The sequence below is a fragment of the Cyanistes caeruleus genome, chromosome 5, assembly GCF_971803275.1.
Source record: "Cyanistes caeruleus chromosome 5, bCyaCae1.hap1.1, whole genome shotgun sequence".
NCBI classification, from domain to species: domain Eukaryota; kingdom Metazoa; phylum Chordata; class Aves; order Passeriformes; family Paridae; genus Cyanistes; species Cyanistes caeruleus.
In genome coordinates this window covers 3363552-3380951 of record NC_141705.1, presented here as the reverse complement: position 1 = coordinate 3380951, position 17400 = coordinate 3363552, and the positions used below count along the sequence as shown (strand labels likewise).

Below are 17400 nucleotides of genomic sequence, written 5' to 3'. Positions count from 1 at the left end.
TAAACTCTAATGAACATGCAAAAAAACCCCCCACAGAGTCACAGAATAGTTTGGGTTGGAAAGGACATTGAGGATTGCATTGTTCCAACCCCCCTGCCATGGGTAGGGACATCTTCCATTAGACCAAACTGATCCAAGCCACATCCAGCCTGGCCTTGGACATTTCCAGGGATCCAAGGGCAGCCACAGCTTCTCTGGGCACCCTGTGCCAGGGCCTCACCACTCTCACAGAACTGCTGGGGAAGTAGGGGACACCACAAAACACAAACCAGAAATGTCCCTGCCAGAGTCAGCATGTGTGGAACTCATGCTCTTTAAAGTTCTCCCTGCACTTTATGCCAGAGGAAAACATCCCCGAAGCCACACACCTGCTACACTTGCTCCTGGGCACTTGTATTTCCTACAGCCTTTTTAACTGTGTATTTTTATGAAATCACATAGCTCGCCTGAATTCCCACCTTTCCTAAGCAGAGCAGGGAATAAACCACAGCCAAATGTCTTAAATCAGTACAGATCCTCCAGCCTGGCACCCCAAAGAGGCTGGGGCAAGCAGCTCAACAAAACCACGAGCTGCTCCTGCAAGAAATTCCAGCAGGCTCTGGAGGAAGGCAGAGAAAGCTCCTCCCAGCAAGAGGAATTAAGGGGCTGGCTGATGTCCCCTGCTTGGCTCCAGCTGCCCCTTACATATTTTTTATCGCCACGAGTGACTGCAGACATTTTTACAGGCCATAAACGTGAAAGCCTTTTCTGTCTCCTAGCGATAAAGATATCCTGTGGCAATGATAAGCTAATTAGGTGTTGTGTAAAGAAGATTAACTTTTAATGTGCTGTTCTCTCATGTCACTGGCTGCACCTTTCTCTCCCCTTTAAAAGAAAGGGTAGATTTACCAAATTAATCATTTCCAAAACACTGGTACCTTGTTATGGCCTTTATCTTACCGGGTTTATCTCAAAGCTAAGTGGCTCTCATCTTTGTATTCCCTCCTCATTTTGGAGTCTGCCTTCCCTTTGCTGGAGATTTTCCTATCATCTTCCAGACAGGATGATCACCAAGCCCTGCATGCAGTTTGGCAGTGTTCCATTTACATAAATAATGCTGTCACTGCAGTATTTTCATTTACTCTTTCTAGCCCCAGTTGCTGTTAATCTTCCTCCACACACATCTCACCTGTCTTTCATCCCTGCCTGGAAAAATTCTCGTTAGTTTTTTAATTCAGTAACATGAAAAATTGTTCAGATGAGTTATATCCACCCACATTTGTCCAAGACATTGCCCACAGGTTGACAAATCCTCCCCACAACGAGATTTCTTTGAAATTCCTACTAACTCCTCCCTAAAACTGAAATGATTTTGTGCCATGCCATCACCCATTCCAGTTCAGAAACACAGGACAGTGCCAAAAACCTTTTGCAAATGAAATTAAATCCCCTTTTCTGCTCCCCACCCAATTCTTGATAATTCTTTACAGGCTACAGTGACTTTTCTAATGCTCCTAGACATATTTTTAAACAAAGTATGCAAGAGTAACCTGAATCTAGTGAGTGTTCAGCCAAGAGTCAAATACTGAAGTTTGCTGTCAGAGAAAATCTGAAGGTTTTAGGCACGGCTACAGCCTGATGAAAATACTCATGTTTTGTTCCATTTTCTACAACCCACTGAGAGATCACATTACCTGGAGGGCCAGACAGTCTGCACTGACCCCTCCAAATGTACTTCACAAGCAACATTGAAAAAATGTGGGGAATAATTATAATTAACTTTGGCAAGCAAAAGAGTTAAAATAACCTTCAACTGAAGTCAATGCTGGTCTGAATCTCCCAGAGAAGATGTTTCTTCTGATGCAAAAAAAAATCTCCAATTCCTATGATACTGCACTGACTTTGGCATACCACACAGCATTTCATTGTATTTATAACCAATAAAAAGTCACAGGGATACAATATTTAGTTGGTTGTTGCTAAGGTTTTGCTTTTACTTTGTTTAGCAATTTGATCCCTCCACTACTCTTTTAATTAAGTAGCAACTTTCTCCAGCAAATCACTGGATCTCCCCAGAAATAGTTGCTGGAAGTGATTAAATGGATGACAAATGTGGAAAGATTGTTCTTCCCCACCACAGAGAGTTAACCCCACATCAGGGACAAATGGGGTGCAGTGAAGCAGATGAGAGAAAACTTAAAGTTAATTTTTTGTCCCAAAGAAATGAAAGACATCACTGTTTTTCTACCTTTACCCTGGAATGTTCTAACTGCCAAGGAGTCTCGGTGTTCCAGGCAAATCTACCACTTGACAAAGCAGCTGGACACCAACCTCGTTGTATAAATCACTGAATTCTTCAACCACATCTTTCGGGATCCTCTGCCCGCTGTTGGTGAGGTGATAAGCCACCCCATTCTTGGAGTAAAGACTGATCCGCCCAACGCTCCTCTCGCTGTCAGTGGTCTCTTCAAGCAAACCATTGTCTTCTGCTAGATGATAGACTGGGTTTCCATGTGAACCATGAATCCACGTAGCTCCCAGTTCAAAAGTGGCATGCCCTGCAGGAGAGGAAGCCAAGCAAAGTGGTTAGGGAAGCCTGATTTCCTGAAAGCTTCTCCCGCTCAACCCTGAATAAAACGTGCACAAGCAGAATTGCCCGAGGACAGCACATGTTTGAACACCCCTGAAAGGAGTTTCCAGCATTCTTCAGACTGGTCCTCTGGGGTACAGGTTTGGGTATTGCCAGAAGGATGAGATGTTGCAATAAAGATCCATCACAATGACACAACTCTGATACTTCAGGAGAAATTCAGCCCTTCTCAGTTCCCAGTTCTCACCACGGTTGTTGCCAGCAGGGAGACACAGGAAAATGTGGACAGCAACATTGGCCTGAATACTGAACCTTGTCCTGTGACTAAAAATGGTTGTTATTTACAAATACACCTCAGATTAACTGCAATAAAACATGCATTTCCATTCCCCAAATGAGTAAATAGGCTGTATTTTATTATTTATGCCTTTGGAGATTTATATATCAGGTTCTTTAAAAAGAGCTACCATCAGGCTAAACACCAAAAGCATTTTGTATTCATCACCTGTACTCTCTGCCTGAAGAACACAAAGAGTTTGGTCAGCCCCACTATTCCCCATCCCTTACAACTATTAGGATTTGCACCAGGGCTTTGTCCCTCCCAAATCCAGCACTGCCAGATTGGGCTGAGAGCATAAGGGGATGTTCAGCAGCTGAAAGGAGGTGCTAAAAATAAACTTGGGTCGTGTCTTCCCCCCATATTTTGACAGATTCTCAGAAGGCCAAAGCTGGTTTGAAGTCTGACAAAGCTGGGCATCTCCCAGCATCCCACAGCAGTGTGGGAATGTCTGATTAAGCAGGGTAGTTAACAGGATCCTGCCTGATGAAGAAAGGTTGGTGCAGTTCCCAGCTATCATTTGCTGTTTAACATGTAAATGTATGCTCAGACAGAGAGGCACTGCAGCACTGAGCTGTGCTGCAGTCAGTTTTAAAGGGTGAAAGCACCAAGGAATATTGTTTCCTGGCTGAGCCCCTGTCTCTGAGGGAAGCTCCACGGATCTCATCTTCCAAGCAGTCCCTTTGCCAGTGAGAGCCATAATGACTGCACTTCAAAACCTGCAATACACAAACGTGAACACTTCAGGTGCCACCGACTCCAGTGCACCCAGAGCACTCAGCCAGGTGTAAATGACCTCTGGCAGCCAAAGGCAGAGAGCTCATCAATATTGCAAGTGGCAGTCCCCTGGTTAATGCAATCCTCCTGCAACTCTCAGCCCATGCCAGCAGCAGCAGGAATGCTCCTGCTCTAGGGCAGTGATCCTGCTGGAGACACCTGATCTTTGAAAGAAAACAATTTGCCAGCAGGTCCTGCTGCTGCCTTAGTGCTTGGTGACAGTGATGATGTGCTCCACGTTCTCCTGTTTAGCTGTGTGGAATGTAATCAAATACCAACAAATTAAAATCTAATTCTTGCCTGTAATATTCATGCTCACCATCATCACTACCAAGTAGATAAGCCAGGTCTTACCAGTTGTAAGTTAAATGATTGTTATTTAAAAGTGTAAAATTAAATCAATTTCTTCTAAACAGACAGCAAATTTACTTTCAGGGCCTTAGGGAATTTTAGGTTCAATAATAATCTACTTGGAGCGGATCATCCATACAACAAAAAAAACCCAGAGAAACACAGATTGTGCATCAAGCTTCCTGGATATGGATGGCAACTTTCACATTTCCCTTTGCAGCCCTGGCTATTTCTTGGGTATCCTGTTGTGAAATAGCTGCAGTGGATACAGATGTCATGTGCAGGAAACACACAATGCAACAGCACACAAACCCTGTGTCTCACTTGTGCTAAAATCAAACCTCTGAATATCCAAATTATTCCCCTGGGCTGAGAAGCAATAGTCTGTGTACTTAAGGGAAAATACCGTCCCCTACAAGATGTGGCTGAGTGAGGGGGAAGGATTCAGATATAACCCTGAGAAGGTGCCACAATGCCACAGAATGGTTTGAGGTTTAGAATGTACCTTAAAATCATCTCGTTCCCAGCCCCTGCTATGGGCAGGGGAGACCTTCCAGTAGCCCAGGTGGCTCCAAGCCCTGGCCTTGGACACTTCCAGGGATCCAGGGGCAGCCACAGCTGCTCTGGGCACCCTGTGCCAGGGCCTCCCCACCCTCACAGGAAAGAATTTCTTCCTAATTAGTAGCTCTGCTGAAATTGAAAGCATATCTTTAGTGAAGTGTGCAGACAGGAGAGAAGCCAGAGCCAGAACACAGATCCACCTTGGCAGAGAACTGCAGCCCACACCCACACAAGGCAACCTTGAGAGCTTGCAGAAGAAAAGACAGTTTGTAGTTTTAAAAAAATTATTAAAATACTAAGATTTTGGACGCCAGCCTCTGCTCTGCAACTAACAGTTACATCTACAAACTCTGAGATGGCCTCCAGAGTGAAACACCTGCTCTCAACTCCTGTTAATTAAGAGGTGTTAATGGGGAGGAGGTGGATTCCCAGCAAAGGCAAAGATGTGAGTTACCGGTGAAGGTGGCAAAGATAACAGAATCAGTCTCGGTACTAAAACACCAAAACTATTTCACAGGTGCACTGGGAGAATGATCCGTTGCTCCCCAAAGATTTCAGCTCTTTCACACTTCCCTCCTCTCACAGGCATGATCCAGGATATTTTTAATACAGCAGACTGTGAGTAAAGGACACACTTCCCATCCTAACCTCTATGCCAAGTCTCAGCAGAATGTAAAGTGCCCTACTCAAACCCCTGGAGATTAGATTTTTCCGACTGCATTTCCATTGGTTTCCCTTCTGCAAGTTCACAGGAGGCTGCTGTTTATTTACTGTGGTGAGTTTACCGAGTAAGACAGTAAGTGATGTAAGCACCTAAGAAATAAAAAGAAAAGCAGGGCAGAAAGAGGGCAAAGGTAATAGCCAGAGAGGGATCAAAACCAGAATTAGTTAACTGAAATCAGGAAAGCAATTCAGGAAGAGCTGAGGGCTTTAAGCCTCCTGCAGAGAAAAAACAGGCAATGTCCTTCAGGATACCAGGAAAAGCTTCAGTGACTCCTGTACTGCAAAGCACAACATTTGTTCCAGGAGTTTTGCCTGTAGAAATTTTAAAATTGACCTGGCATTCAAATATCCAGAGTCTGCACCTTTATTACACGCTAAGAAAGGAGGCTGCAAAGGTAGGAAAGCTGAAAATCAGGATAAAGGGATACATTGAAGATGTTTTTCCAGCAGTCTGATTCCCGGTGGGTAGCGCCCTACACAGTAAATTATTTCTAGGGAAATGAATGGGGTTGTTTGTGAAGCAGAACAGCTCGGGGTTTCCCCTTTCCAAGGGCTCTAAGCCCTGAGAGACAGCCCTTCAACAGCCTGGAGATTTACTGGCTGCTCCTGGGAAGGAGTCAGGCTGAAAAACCTGGGTGGAAACCGTCTGCATACAGTTACTCAATCACAGACCTGTTACACAGAGCTCTTCCTGTGCGAGAGAAACAATTACCCAAATCTTTTATTTCATGGAAACACAGGTTTGGAGCAGCCCTGGGTCAGAACTAAGGCACGAGACAGCACAGAACCACCCACCCACCCCGAGAGGTGCCCAAGAAATGATTTCTATATTTCCACTCCCAACACCGCCACACCTCAAACCGTTTTGCAGCGTGCAAAGCTCCATTTCCACGGTTAATCTGACCTCGTGGCCACACAAACCCCAGCAGCAGCCCTGTGCTCTCACCGAGTTGGACGCTCTGCACGCGGCCCCCGATGCGGTCGGTCGCCTCGAGGACTGTTACATCCGTGAATCCGCTTTCCAGGAGCGCCTTGGCTGCCGACAGGCCCGCGAGCCCAGCACCGATCACGACTATTCGAGGCTGTCGCTTTCTCCGTAGGCCACTACTAAGAGGATCATCCGTGCTGTCTGCAGATATTTCACAACTTTGCATGCCGTCCAAGCTCTCTTTCTAAGGAACCTGTGGGAGGAAGCAGACAGGTGTGTTCAGGGAACTCAGATCCAGCTTATCCTCCGCAGTTAAAAGGATCAAAAATTAAGATGACCAGTGGAAAAGAAAAACTTGGTGAATTAGACCCAGCCTTCAACATGGGATGGCAAAGAAAGGATAACTGAGGTCAAGCTGGGATGCAAAACAACTTTTTAGCCCGGAGCACCAAGAAGTCCAGAAATCTCCACCCTTTCATGCCATGTAGACTATTTCCAAACAAATCAAAGGACTTTCAAACTCCCATCTTTTTATATAACCTCCAAAAGTGGTAATTTTGTGGTGAAGACTTTTAGAAGAAAGAGAACCACGTCCCCAGTGCTGACAAGCTCCACAACCCAGCAATGAAGCTCCACTTTGCCACTGTGGCAACCACAAAGCCTGAATTTCAGATCCTCTAAGTAGTGGAGGAGGTAAGGAGGATTTAGCTCAAAGCAAGGAAATCGGATCTCAAACCAGCCATTACAGAATGTTTCAAGTGATCAAAGTCAACAAGGGCCAGTCCAAAATTTCACAAAATGTAGCCCCTGGAGCCAACACTGTCCTGCCACATCAGGGTCAGCCTCAGGCTCAGATGTGGAGAGGTTCAAACCCACACCAGTCCTGACTAGTCCAAATCTACCCAAATCTCCACCTACCAATATATCCAACTGCTCCCCCAAGCCAGCCCCTGTTTTCCTTTGCAAACTCCTAGAAGACACCTTTTTACTGCTATCTACCCTTATTTCTCAGGTCCCATCACATCATTTTAGTAGGTGGGACCACGGCCTGAGCCCATGGTTAAGGTTCTGCCCTGACCAGGGATGAGCAGTGCAGGATGTCTTTATTCACAAAAGCCAGTGTATACTTAACTGGTTCTGGGTGGTTCACACCTGCCCTCAGGAGCACAAAGGACAGGCTGCAGAGCCCCAACTTGCAAAAAATAAAAAAAATGCCCAGGATTTATCAGCCCTGGAATCAGCTGATGCCCAGTGATTTGGATAAAGCACACACACAGTTCTTGCCTCCCCCTCCTCCCACCCCCAAATAGAGATATCCAAGGAGCTCGCAGTGTGCTGCCTCTACCTGTTGCCAAGATGCTGGATATCCATTCTGAGTTCCTCCTCAGTTTTCCCAACATCTGGCCACTGACAAAGATTCCTACTCCTCTCTTCCATCACCAGAAGGGTCGACTTAAAACACTGCTGGCCTACTGCAGTATACGATCACAGGAACTAATGAAGCACAAAGCAAACAGTAGTTTCATTTGGAGAGTCCCTTTTTCTCCAAGATTTCATAGAATTTATGTGTGTTGACCAAGCAAAATTCGCTCTCTGTAAGGGAGCTGACACCAGACTGCAGCTGGCAGGGATTTGGGCAGTGGTATGAAGAGGAGAGTGGTCCCATTGGAGCTCTGACAACTCTTTTGAAAATGTTTGGTTTCAACTGAAACAGCTTCAGCTCAATCCACCCTTCTGTGGACTCACCTGCAAGAGGGATTAGCACAGTGTGTGCAAACTCTGATTCTGCCACTGCAGCTTGTCCCAGCCAGCCCTGCATCAGCTCCAACTGCCACTGCAGCAGCTTCCAACGGCCACAGCCCAACAGATCATAGAATTCTCATGGATCCCATTCCCATCCCCTGCCATGGCCAGGGACACCTTCCACAAGCCCAGGGTGTTCCAAGCCCTGTCCAGCTTGGACTTGGACACTTCCAGGTATGCAGGGGCAGCCACAGCTTCTCTGGGCACCCTGTGCCAGGGCCTCACCACACTCACAGGTAAGACCTTCATCATAATGTCCAATCTAAAGCTCTCTCCAGTTTAAAACTGTTCCCTCCTTGTCCTGTCACTGTCTGCCTGTGTAAAACATCACTCTCTGTCATTTTTCTAAGTCCCCTTTAGGCCCTGGAAGGGGCTCTGAGCTCTCCCTGGAGCCTTCCCTTTTCCAGGTGAGCACCTCCAGCTCTCTCAGCCTGGCTCCAGAGCAGAGGGGCTCCAGCCCTTGCAGCATCTCCATGGTGTCCTCCAGACTCAGTCCAGCTCCACATCCCTCTGATGTTGGGGGTCCCAGCACTGCAGGTGGGGTCTCACTAGGGCAGAACAGAAGGGGAGAATTCCCTTCCACAGACATTCTGTAACTCTCTCCGTTTCTCATTCTCCTGGTACCACTTCAATCCATGTATTTTCATTGCCACAGTACAGGAACTTCTTTTCTGCCACCTATATCCAGTAGAAACTGAAGGGGTTTAGCTCAGTTTTTTAAGCACAGCTTTCCTAATCCTGATTTTGGCAAGCTCCTGTGAATTCTTTACATGAAAGCTCCACGAAAATGGTTTTCCCTCTGTTCTTTTTTACTTTTTTATTTTAATACTGGATTAGGTGACCTGTCTAGACAGATGAGAAAATAACAGGGTATTTTGTGTGTACAGAACCCTGATCTGGAAACCACCCTTAATTAGCCAACAACCTGTACCATATGATAAGCAAGGAAAGGCAATTAAAATTTAGCAAAAGCTTGAGTTTTCCAACCATGATCCACGTTCCACAGTGGAATGAACAGGTGATACAAATACAGGAAGCCCCCACTACACTTTACTTCAGTACCAATTATTCCTTCTGGGAGAATCATGAGTGAGACAAGCAGGTAAAACACAGCTCACTGTGTGCAGTGCTCTCCCTTCAGCACTTGCCAAGCCACCAGTCAGGGCCTGAGCCAGTGGGTATTACCAGGTTCTCTGACACAAAGACAGTTTGGCTTTTTACTTCTTCTTGATCGCCAAAAAGGGTTGGGTTTTTTTGGATTTTGGGGTGGTTTTTTAGGTTTTTTCTCTTTTAATCACAGGGTAAGAAGTGTGTTGACGGTTTCACTGTGAATCTCTCTCAGACTGTAATTTTACTTTGTGTCCATCTAAGAGCAAGGGTAGCACTAAATCACAGCTTCACTGAAAGTAAAATTCCCCTGCTTAGTGTTGCTTACAGCCTTCCTGTGACACAGCCAACAGGCACTGGTTGCCCACAAGAAGAAAATATCCAAATACACATCTTCCTTTTGTCTAAAGCATGCAGCTTTGATCCTCTCAGCTCATGTACCTGTGTCTCACTCAGGATATTTTAATCACTTCTACTTCAGACTTGTCCCCTTTTCTTAACTGTCCCTATCACCATTCTGTCCCTGACTCCTTAGGAGAAATTACCCTCCATTCATCCCCTCTCACTTTCCTTCATTCAAAGAAAAACAACAAACACCTTTTAAAAAATCCCTAAAACCAACCCCCCCCCAAAAAAAACCCTTAACATAACTGCTGTTTTCCAGCAGACAAATCTTCACAAAAATATATCTTCTAAGATGGGCATCACTCTACCAAGCCAGAATCATGGGCTTCCATTCCTGGCATTTGTACCTGCTACAAGTTCAGTGGGCTGACAATTTCATGAGTTTTTTTTCCCCATTATTTTGCCAGTAAAACCTTGCAGGTCACAAGGAAGAAGCCAGAGAATTAAGGCAGTTCAGAGCTGCCCTCCTTATTACAACAATACTCTCTGATCAGGCAATTCTTCCAGGACCCTTCAAAAAGGTCACTAAAGCTCCAACTATTTAAAAATAGAAAACCAAAATAAACAAAAGCATTTCTCAAGGAAATCTGCTATTCTTAGCTCATCCAACTACTCCTGTGGTAGTATTGTTGTAGCCCTGGTGACACAAAGACTTGGGCAGGGCAATGCTCTGGAAACAAGGCTTGGCTAAAGGTTGGTTGGGATTTGGGGGTTTGTTTGGGGCTTTCCACTGGGATTGGTTAATCTTTAAAAAATTACCTTCCTTCAGACTCTGTATCATGCAGCAGATTGTTATTTACCCGTGAGCTGGGACTGCTGGCACTCCCAGACCAAATTCATGGTTATTCCAGTGGGACCCATCTCACCCATCATTATTTCAGGTGTGCATTTGCTGCCCACAGCCTTTCAGGGCATGGAGAGGAGGAGTGATCCATCCTGCTGACCTCTGGTTTCCCTGTCTCAGCATGGCCAAGCTGAAAGGGAGCTTATAGACAGTTTAAAACAGTCACCTGACCTTTCTGAGTGCTCTTAAATTGTGTTGAATCAACTGCCTTCACGTTATCAAGTGTAACAGCCAGTCTGGAGGGTGAGAAATGCATCATCAACACAAACAAATTCCCTGCTGACCACAGAGACCAGCAGAAAAAATTACCAGAATCACTTTATTCCCTGTAGGTTTTTAGTTGATGAGAATTAAGCATCATCCCTAATCAGAAAGCTAAGCAATGATATTGCATGTGTTTGAAAGGAACTCGGATAAAAGCAACAAGAGTCAGCTGAAAGACTAAATAGAAGCACAAGAAATAAACACACTACTATTTCCTCATTATTTTAAGTGTAGCTATTCAAAATACTATCAACACATGAAGGGCCACTGCACACACATGTGTTTATAATGCAGGTTTGTCATCACAGCCTGAAAGTGTTTACAGAGAAAATTTGACACCAAATTAATTCAATCTAAGCAGAGACAAAGTGAGATTGAGAAACCAAGAGCAGAAGCTAGAAAAAAAATCACAACAAAAATAAAGTATCTAATTTTAACAGTGGCACTAATCAGCTGTTGAAATACTTTTCTCTAAAGACAGTGAGGATACTGGTTGAAGCTTTCAGCTCAGGATCCAATCTGTCATAAACATTTACACCCCAGTCCCAGCAGAAGATGGGGTTGTGGTGCTGGGAATTATCCTGCCAATTCAATGGAGATGGCCAGGTTTGAATTGCAAAACAAAATTTTATGGCCTTTGCACCTCAGGAATCTACCATGATGAAAACAGTAAAAAACCCCAAAAACAGTAATAATAATACCAACGAACTTGCTGGTCAAGAGTTTCAAATGCCTTTTTTCAATAGATGTAATAACCTCTATTATTTCATCAGCTGCATAAGGAAAAGTGTTTATCTAAAAGCACTGTTAGCTGAGCCCAAAGGCAAAAGCTCCATGACAGAAAGGTGACTTATTCAGCAGATGTAAAGACACTGCAGTTGTTAGGCCATTAACTCATTACACAGCCCAGCACTGCTTGTACTGAGTGTGGCTGTAGTGAGTAACCCTCACCTAAGCAACTGTAATAACAATTTCCAATCACCATCTCTAATGCACCTTTTTCCCTAAGCTGAGCGAGAAGTGCTTGGAAGGATTATTCTGGTTGGAGCAATTTTATCTCCTTTAACACCTTTGCAGGTTTCAGACTCAGGCTGCTCCCTGAGCACAGGTCAGGACAGATCATATCTGTGAGCAGATACAGAACTGAAGTGGAAGGGATTTCTGGGCTGGCTCCAGCGCTGCCTGTCAATGCCTGCCCACGCCAAGCTGTGGTTCTCCTGGCACAACAAACAAGCATTTTGTAACCTCTCCCTCCTTCCTCCTTTCATCAGCCCTCTCAGACACAAGCACATTAATCCCTACTGCCTATTATTTCAAGATGCTCTTTCCAAGCTCTCCATGCTGCAAACACGTCAAACTGGAAGATGTGTCTCTTTTTTCCCTTCTCCCTCCTTTTTAACCCAGCAGGCTGTACGCCAAACTCACAACCCATTTCAAAATCACCATTTACACCCCTTCAGGAGTGTTATTAATTGATCCCAAGTCCTCCACATCAGTCAGACACAGGGGGTGACACCAGCCTGCCGTTCCAAGCTGCCTTTGTACAGGCGTTGTGCAAACACCAGCCTGGGCCAGCTGCATCTGCAGCTCCACAGGAGCACTGGAAGCAGACACACCTCATTTACTCAGAGCTGCAAGAGCAAGGTGATGCTCTACAGCCCTCCCTGTACATACCAGAGACCTTCCCAAGCTCATAAACCCGTGTCACCGACAGTATCACACCACTGGGATCAAGGTTAACTCGTGTTACACCTGCACATGCTGGCAGCTCACCTCCAGCTGCTGGGCTGAAACCACCTGCAGTGGCACTTCCTCGTCAGCTTCGTGCTCAGCCTTTATCCAAGCCAGGATTTTAGTATGAATAGGTGTGCTCAGACTTTATCCAAGCTAGGATTTTAGTGTGAACAGGTTTGCCAAGTGGATTCAGCAGTCAGAGCAAGTCACTCGGCCCCAGCCCAGTTCTGCTCCCCTCTTTTGCAGGCATCTGTGTGTAGGCAGAGACCTGTTCTGACAGCAACTGAAGTGTGGGTCAGAAAGGCTCTGCTCCAAGCAGGACCATCACCAGCATGGTCCCCTTGAAATAGTGTTTTCCAATACTTGAAATAAAGGAAACAGATGCAAAATCCCTGCTTTTCATACCAGTGAGAATTGATTCTATCACCTCTTCCTGCCAGACCAGAGCAAAGAGCCTTCCAGATGCTGCACGGGGACACGTGAGCCTGAGTGAGCAATCCTGCTTGGTCTCAAGGAGGTTTTGAGTGGAACATCTCCATCTCTGCAGCACCCTCTCTACTGCATCCCACACCATTTATCCTGCGTGCCTCATCTCTGCCCACCAGCCCTCACGATGGAAAGATGACCAAGCTCATCTTTCTCACCATGGTGGTACAAGGAACTCAGACTGACAAAAACAATCCAGTACTCCTGTGCCAAGAAGCAACTTGTGTCCTGCCTTGTGTTTCCACAGGCAGAACGTGAAATGGTTTGATTTCCAGAGAGCTGCTGGAATTTACAGGGGTGCCTGTGAGAGAAAAACAAGTTGGAACTGAAGATAAATGTTACCATCCACTACAATTTATCCCTGTAAAAGCCCAAGGCATCAAGCATGGCTCGAGGCACTGAAAATACTGATCTTACATCAGCATCTACCAGCTCCATTTACAAATTACTGACCCACCCCAGTGCCTGACACACAGGGAGTGCAGGCTGGATCAGACATCAAGGAAGGAAAGGCATTAATGACACACCACGTGTACTCTTGGACAGCTGAGTGCCAAAATGCTTCCCGTTCTTCCCACACGCCAAACCTGCGGCTCGCTCCCAAACCTCCTCAGCATTGGTTTTTCAAAGGCAACAGGGACTTTCAGGCTGGCTCTGCTTCCTCTGGACACATCCCAAAAGAGACAGGGAAATACAGCATTAATCTTTGCCTGTCCAAACTCAGGTCTCCTTTAGTCTGAGAAGTTGACCCTACCAAGCCTTAATTTCACTTACCCCCTCACTTCCAGGAATATCCCTTCCCTTCATCTCAGGAGAGACAGGGCCATACTAAGTTGTCTCCTCTTCCCAAGCTGGGAAGAAGATGTGCTTCTTCAGTGCACACAAAACAAATAACAAACTCTGTAAACTATTCCAAAAGTCATGAAGGAGAAGGAGCCCAAAGCTGGTGGACATTAAAGCTGAGGTCATCAGACATTATGGAGAATACAGGCTCCCATCACAGCACCACTCTGGGGTCCTGCACTGCTGGCCCAGAAAGTGAAGCAGAAATGTTTGAGTTCTTCAACAACAACAAAAAATATTGTTCTGAGGAACGGTATTTTTTTGCAAGTATGATCCAGGACAGCCATCCCCTCTGCCTCTTTCCACAGCATGATCACCCAGGAAAAACAGGGGGGAGGCAGAGAATAAACCAGAGCACTCAGAGAACCACTTAGGCCAAAACAGACCCTTAACCATGACATTTGACATTTCATAATTAATTCTGAATCACCAAAGATGGTGGAACAAGTTCCAGAATAAGATTTCTTTCAACTTTGGAGGCGCCAGGCACCTCCTTTACCACTTGATTTTCCACCAACACACTGAGTGGTCCCCAGAAACACTCGCCCCAAAATCATCTCCAAAATCACCATCTGGGAAAATCTCTGCACTGTTGAAGGTTTGAAAAAGATTAAAACAAAAAAGAAAAGAAAAAAAAGGGTCACTGGATGGTGCTTTTGATCAGGAAACCACTGCACATTTTTACCACTGTGATCCAACTTGTTTTAATGCCTACAAATATCCCCTGAGTCAAATGAACTTGTTCAAAGCTGATTCACACCAAGGCTACTTTTTAAATTGGGTAGTTGTTGACAAGTAGAATATATTTAACAAGCCCCAAGCGTCTTGGCATGCAGTATAAAGACTTCCTATTATGAGCTGGGTTTTTTTTTTTTAAAGGGAACATATGGGCAGAGCAGGTTGTCTGCCACAGGGCACTTCCATACAGTGCTTGGCACTGACAGAACTGCACAGATATCCAAAAAAATAAACCAAGGAACGTCACGCCAAGAACACAGGGGATGAATCACACCATTTAAAACTCGCTGATAAAATGCACCATTATGTGTTTTTCAAATCCTCCTCATCTGAGGGAAAAGAAATGAAAATAATTGTGTTCCTCTAGCTGAAGAGTACCGTGAGAAAGTGGCAGGCTCTGTGATGGGAGCAGCTAGGAAGGAACACACCTTGCTGACTGGGGCAGCATCTTAATTTATAGTGTGGGGATAAAATGAAAGACCAGAGGATTCTCTCCACCATCACAAACTCTGAGTGGAGGCAGTCATCATCCCCATCTGATTTCCAAAGAAATGAGCTGAGAATGTAGTGTGGACTACTGAGTTTCTCCTGCCCCAGCATCCAACAAGTCAGAAGTGAAGGGCTGTAGCCTGAGGCTACAGCATTACACAGCTAAAAGGAGATCCACAGCAGTGACAAAAAGAACAGCTTTGGCACGTTCCTTGGGCAACAGAGGAGCAAATCCAGTAAATCCACTGCTCTGTAAATCCCCTGCAGACAGAACATGCACATGCCATAGCTGGCACATCAGCAACCCCTTGTTTTGGAGGGCTGCACACAGGTAGAAGGTTCCATCTACCCAGAAGACATCCCACAATATCTACCCACCACAGAGACAGCTGTTACTGCCACAACTCTCCTGCTGTGTCAGGAGAAGCTGCAGAGTAGGGGGACACCAGTTGTATTCCACCTGCTGCAGTGACCAGGATATTCCCATCTTAATCCTGGTAACAGAAATCATGATCTAGCCAAGAACTCCAGTGCCTTTGGTTTCCAAATCCTACTGACCACCAGGGATCTACCAACAGCTGGCCAGAATCTAAAACAGTGCATGAAGCTGCAGTTTGGCTCTGTCAGACTCTGACAGGACAAAGGGTTGACAACTCAGGAACAACTCAGAGTTGTTGGACTAAACAGGACAAGCAACAACCAGTCCCAAACTGGCCTGCCTTCCCTGTGTCTTTGCCAGCTTGTCAGGCTCTGGTGGAGCCTTGGTGGCAATTTTTCCCTATTTCCAGCTCCTCAATCACACTGAGCATTGGGAGGTATCTGCCAGTCTCACACTCCTGGCAGAAGCAAAGCTTGTTGTTTCAGGACTGTAGAAGGAAGGAAAGACAGACAGTAAATTACGGGGAAAAAAATAAAAGGTTGTAAGTTAAAAACACTGGCATAACGGATAGAACAATGTTGCAAACAAGTTTCCTGCAGAAGTCATATTCCAGCTGCCAAAAAGAGCTGTACCCTATCCCATCTGCACAACCTTGAGATCGTATCTCTTTCACCCTCCTTCTCTCTCCAACTGTTTGGGAGTCTTAATTCATAGAACGAGCCTTAATTAAATAGGAAATATGCCTGTGTTTGCACAACTCAGAACACAATTGTGTCTCAGTCAAATAAACACTGGTGCCCATATTACACTTGGGAATTTGCTGTGGTTTGGGGTTTTAAATTCGTTGCAGCAAGCTTGGGAGAAAAGTTTCAACAGGAATCTTTTCTTCTCCTCCCATCCTCTGTACCAGGAGGGTGAGACAGGGAACAAATCCCCATGCAGAGAGGCTCAATACTGGTTCCAGCTGTATGTGTACATGAGGATCATTTCAGGACACACCATATGAGACACGATAGCCAAAAGCAATTATTTTTCCTCACCACTTCTCAGAACCCAGACCTACCAAACTGCCCTGAAATAGCAGCACAGCTCTCCAAATAGCATTATTTCTTCTCTTTTTGAAAGCAACACCCACACTGAATCTTTGATTTAAGCCATCCCCAAGCAGTTACCACATTTTTACCATTCAAGCCACAGGGAAAATCATTAAATCCAACAGCAACACTATGGGAAGAGAACCAGAATTAGAAAAGCCAAACACCGCATGGATTTACTCCCACAGTAACTGGATCGACTTCAGCCTGAACAGACTAGATGTGACTCCAGGAAAAATATGTCTCTCCAGGTGCAGCTGTATCAAAGAGACTTTCCCTGGGCTCGTGCTTTGCTGGAGCATTAAGCAAACCACATGTTCCAGCTCTGAGGCAGCAGACACGTACTCAGGGCTGGCCTCGGCACGCTGCGACTCACGCAGCCCTCTCCATCCTGCTGTCTGCACAAACACACCCCAGGAGCAGCACAGAGCCCAGGGCAGGGGAATTCAGGTTGGGAAGCAAGTCCTTAGATCCTAAAGGCTGGATTATTTCTGGCAGACTGGCTGTCTGGTCCCACCAAAAACTTCCCTTGAAGAAGATGGGAATTTTCCCCATGGGTTTGAGTACAATAAGAAATATTTCAGTATAAAAGCAAAGAGATTCTCATCACTACTGACTGTCTGCATTCAGGTCACCTGGAGATATCCAAAGGAAATCAGTACTGCTATGGGAAATCACTTATACAGGACCACATCCCTGCTGTAAAGTGACAATTCCCCCCGCTGAGTGATTTTCCTCCTGAGTGCAGGGGAATGGAGCAGAGAGCAGAATCAGCCCATGAATCATGGAATCACAGAATAGTTTAGGCTGCAAGAGACCTTTAAAGGTCAAACAATACCAAAGACAAGAAATAGAAGGGTGAAGAAAGAGATAAAAACACAACAGTGACACCTTCACCTTTGTTCCCATCTTGTTGCAAACTTCAAAATAAAGCCCGAGGATTATTTTTTGTCTGGAGATTCCAACAG

General features: G+C 45.5%; 1 protein-coding gene across 4 annotated transcripts in view; it reads right to left on the bottom strand.

Annotated features, from left to right (window-relative positions):
* The window catches only part of SMOX (spermine oxidase), a 68146-nt gene that overhangs the window by 24976 nt on the left and 25770 nt on the right, over positions 1-17400 (bottom strand). For 2 of the 4 annotated variants that reach the window (XM_086888011.1, XM_086888010.1), the window contains exons 2-3: positions 6265-6499; positions 2311-2537 (exon numbers count right to left, since the gene is read on the bottom strand). In XM_086888011.1, the coding sequence (XP_086744137.1) occupies positions 2311-2537; positions 6265-6472 (435 nt within the window). In that variant the 5' untranslated portion in view covers positions 6473-6499. Of the gene's footprint in view, positions 1-2310; positions 2538-6264; positions 6500-7591; positions 7741-7992; positions 8102-17400 lie in introns of those variants that run through there. The other 2 variants (XM_023926610.2, XM_023926609.2) reach the window with 2 other exon arrangements.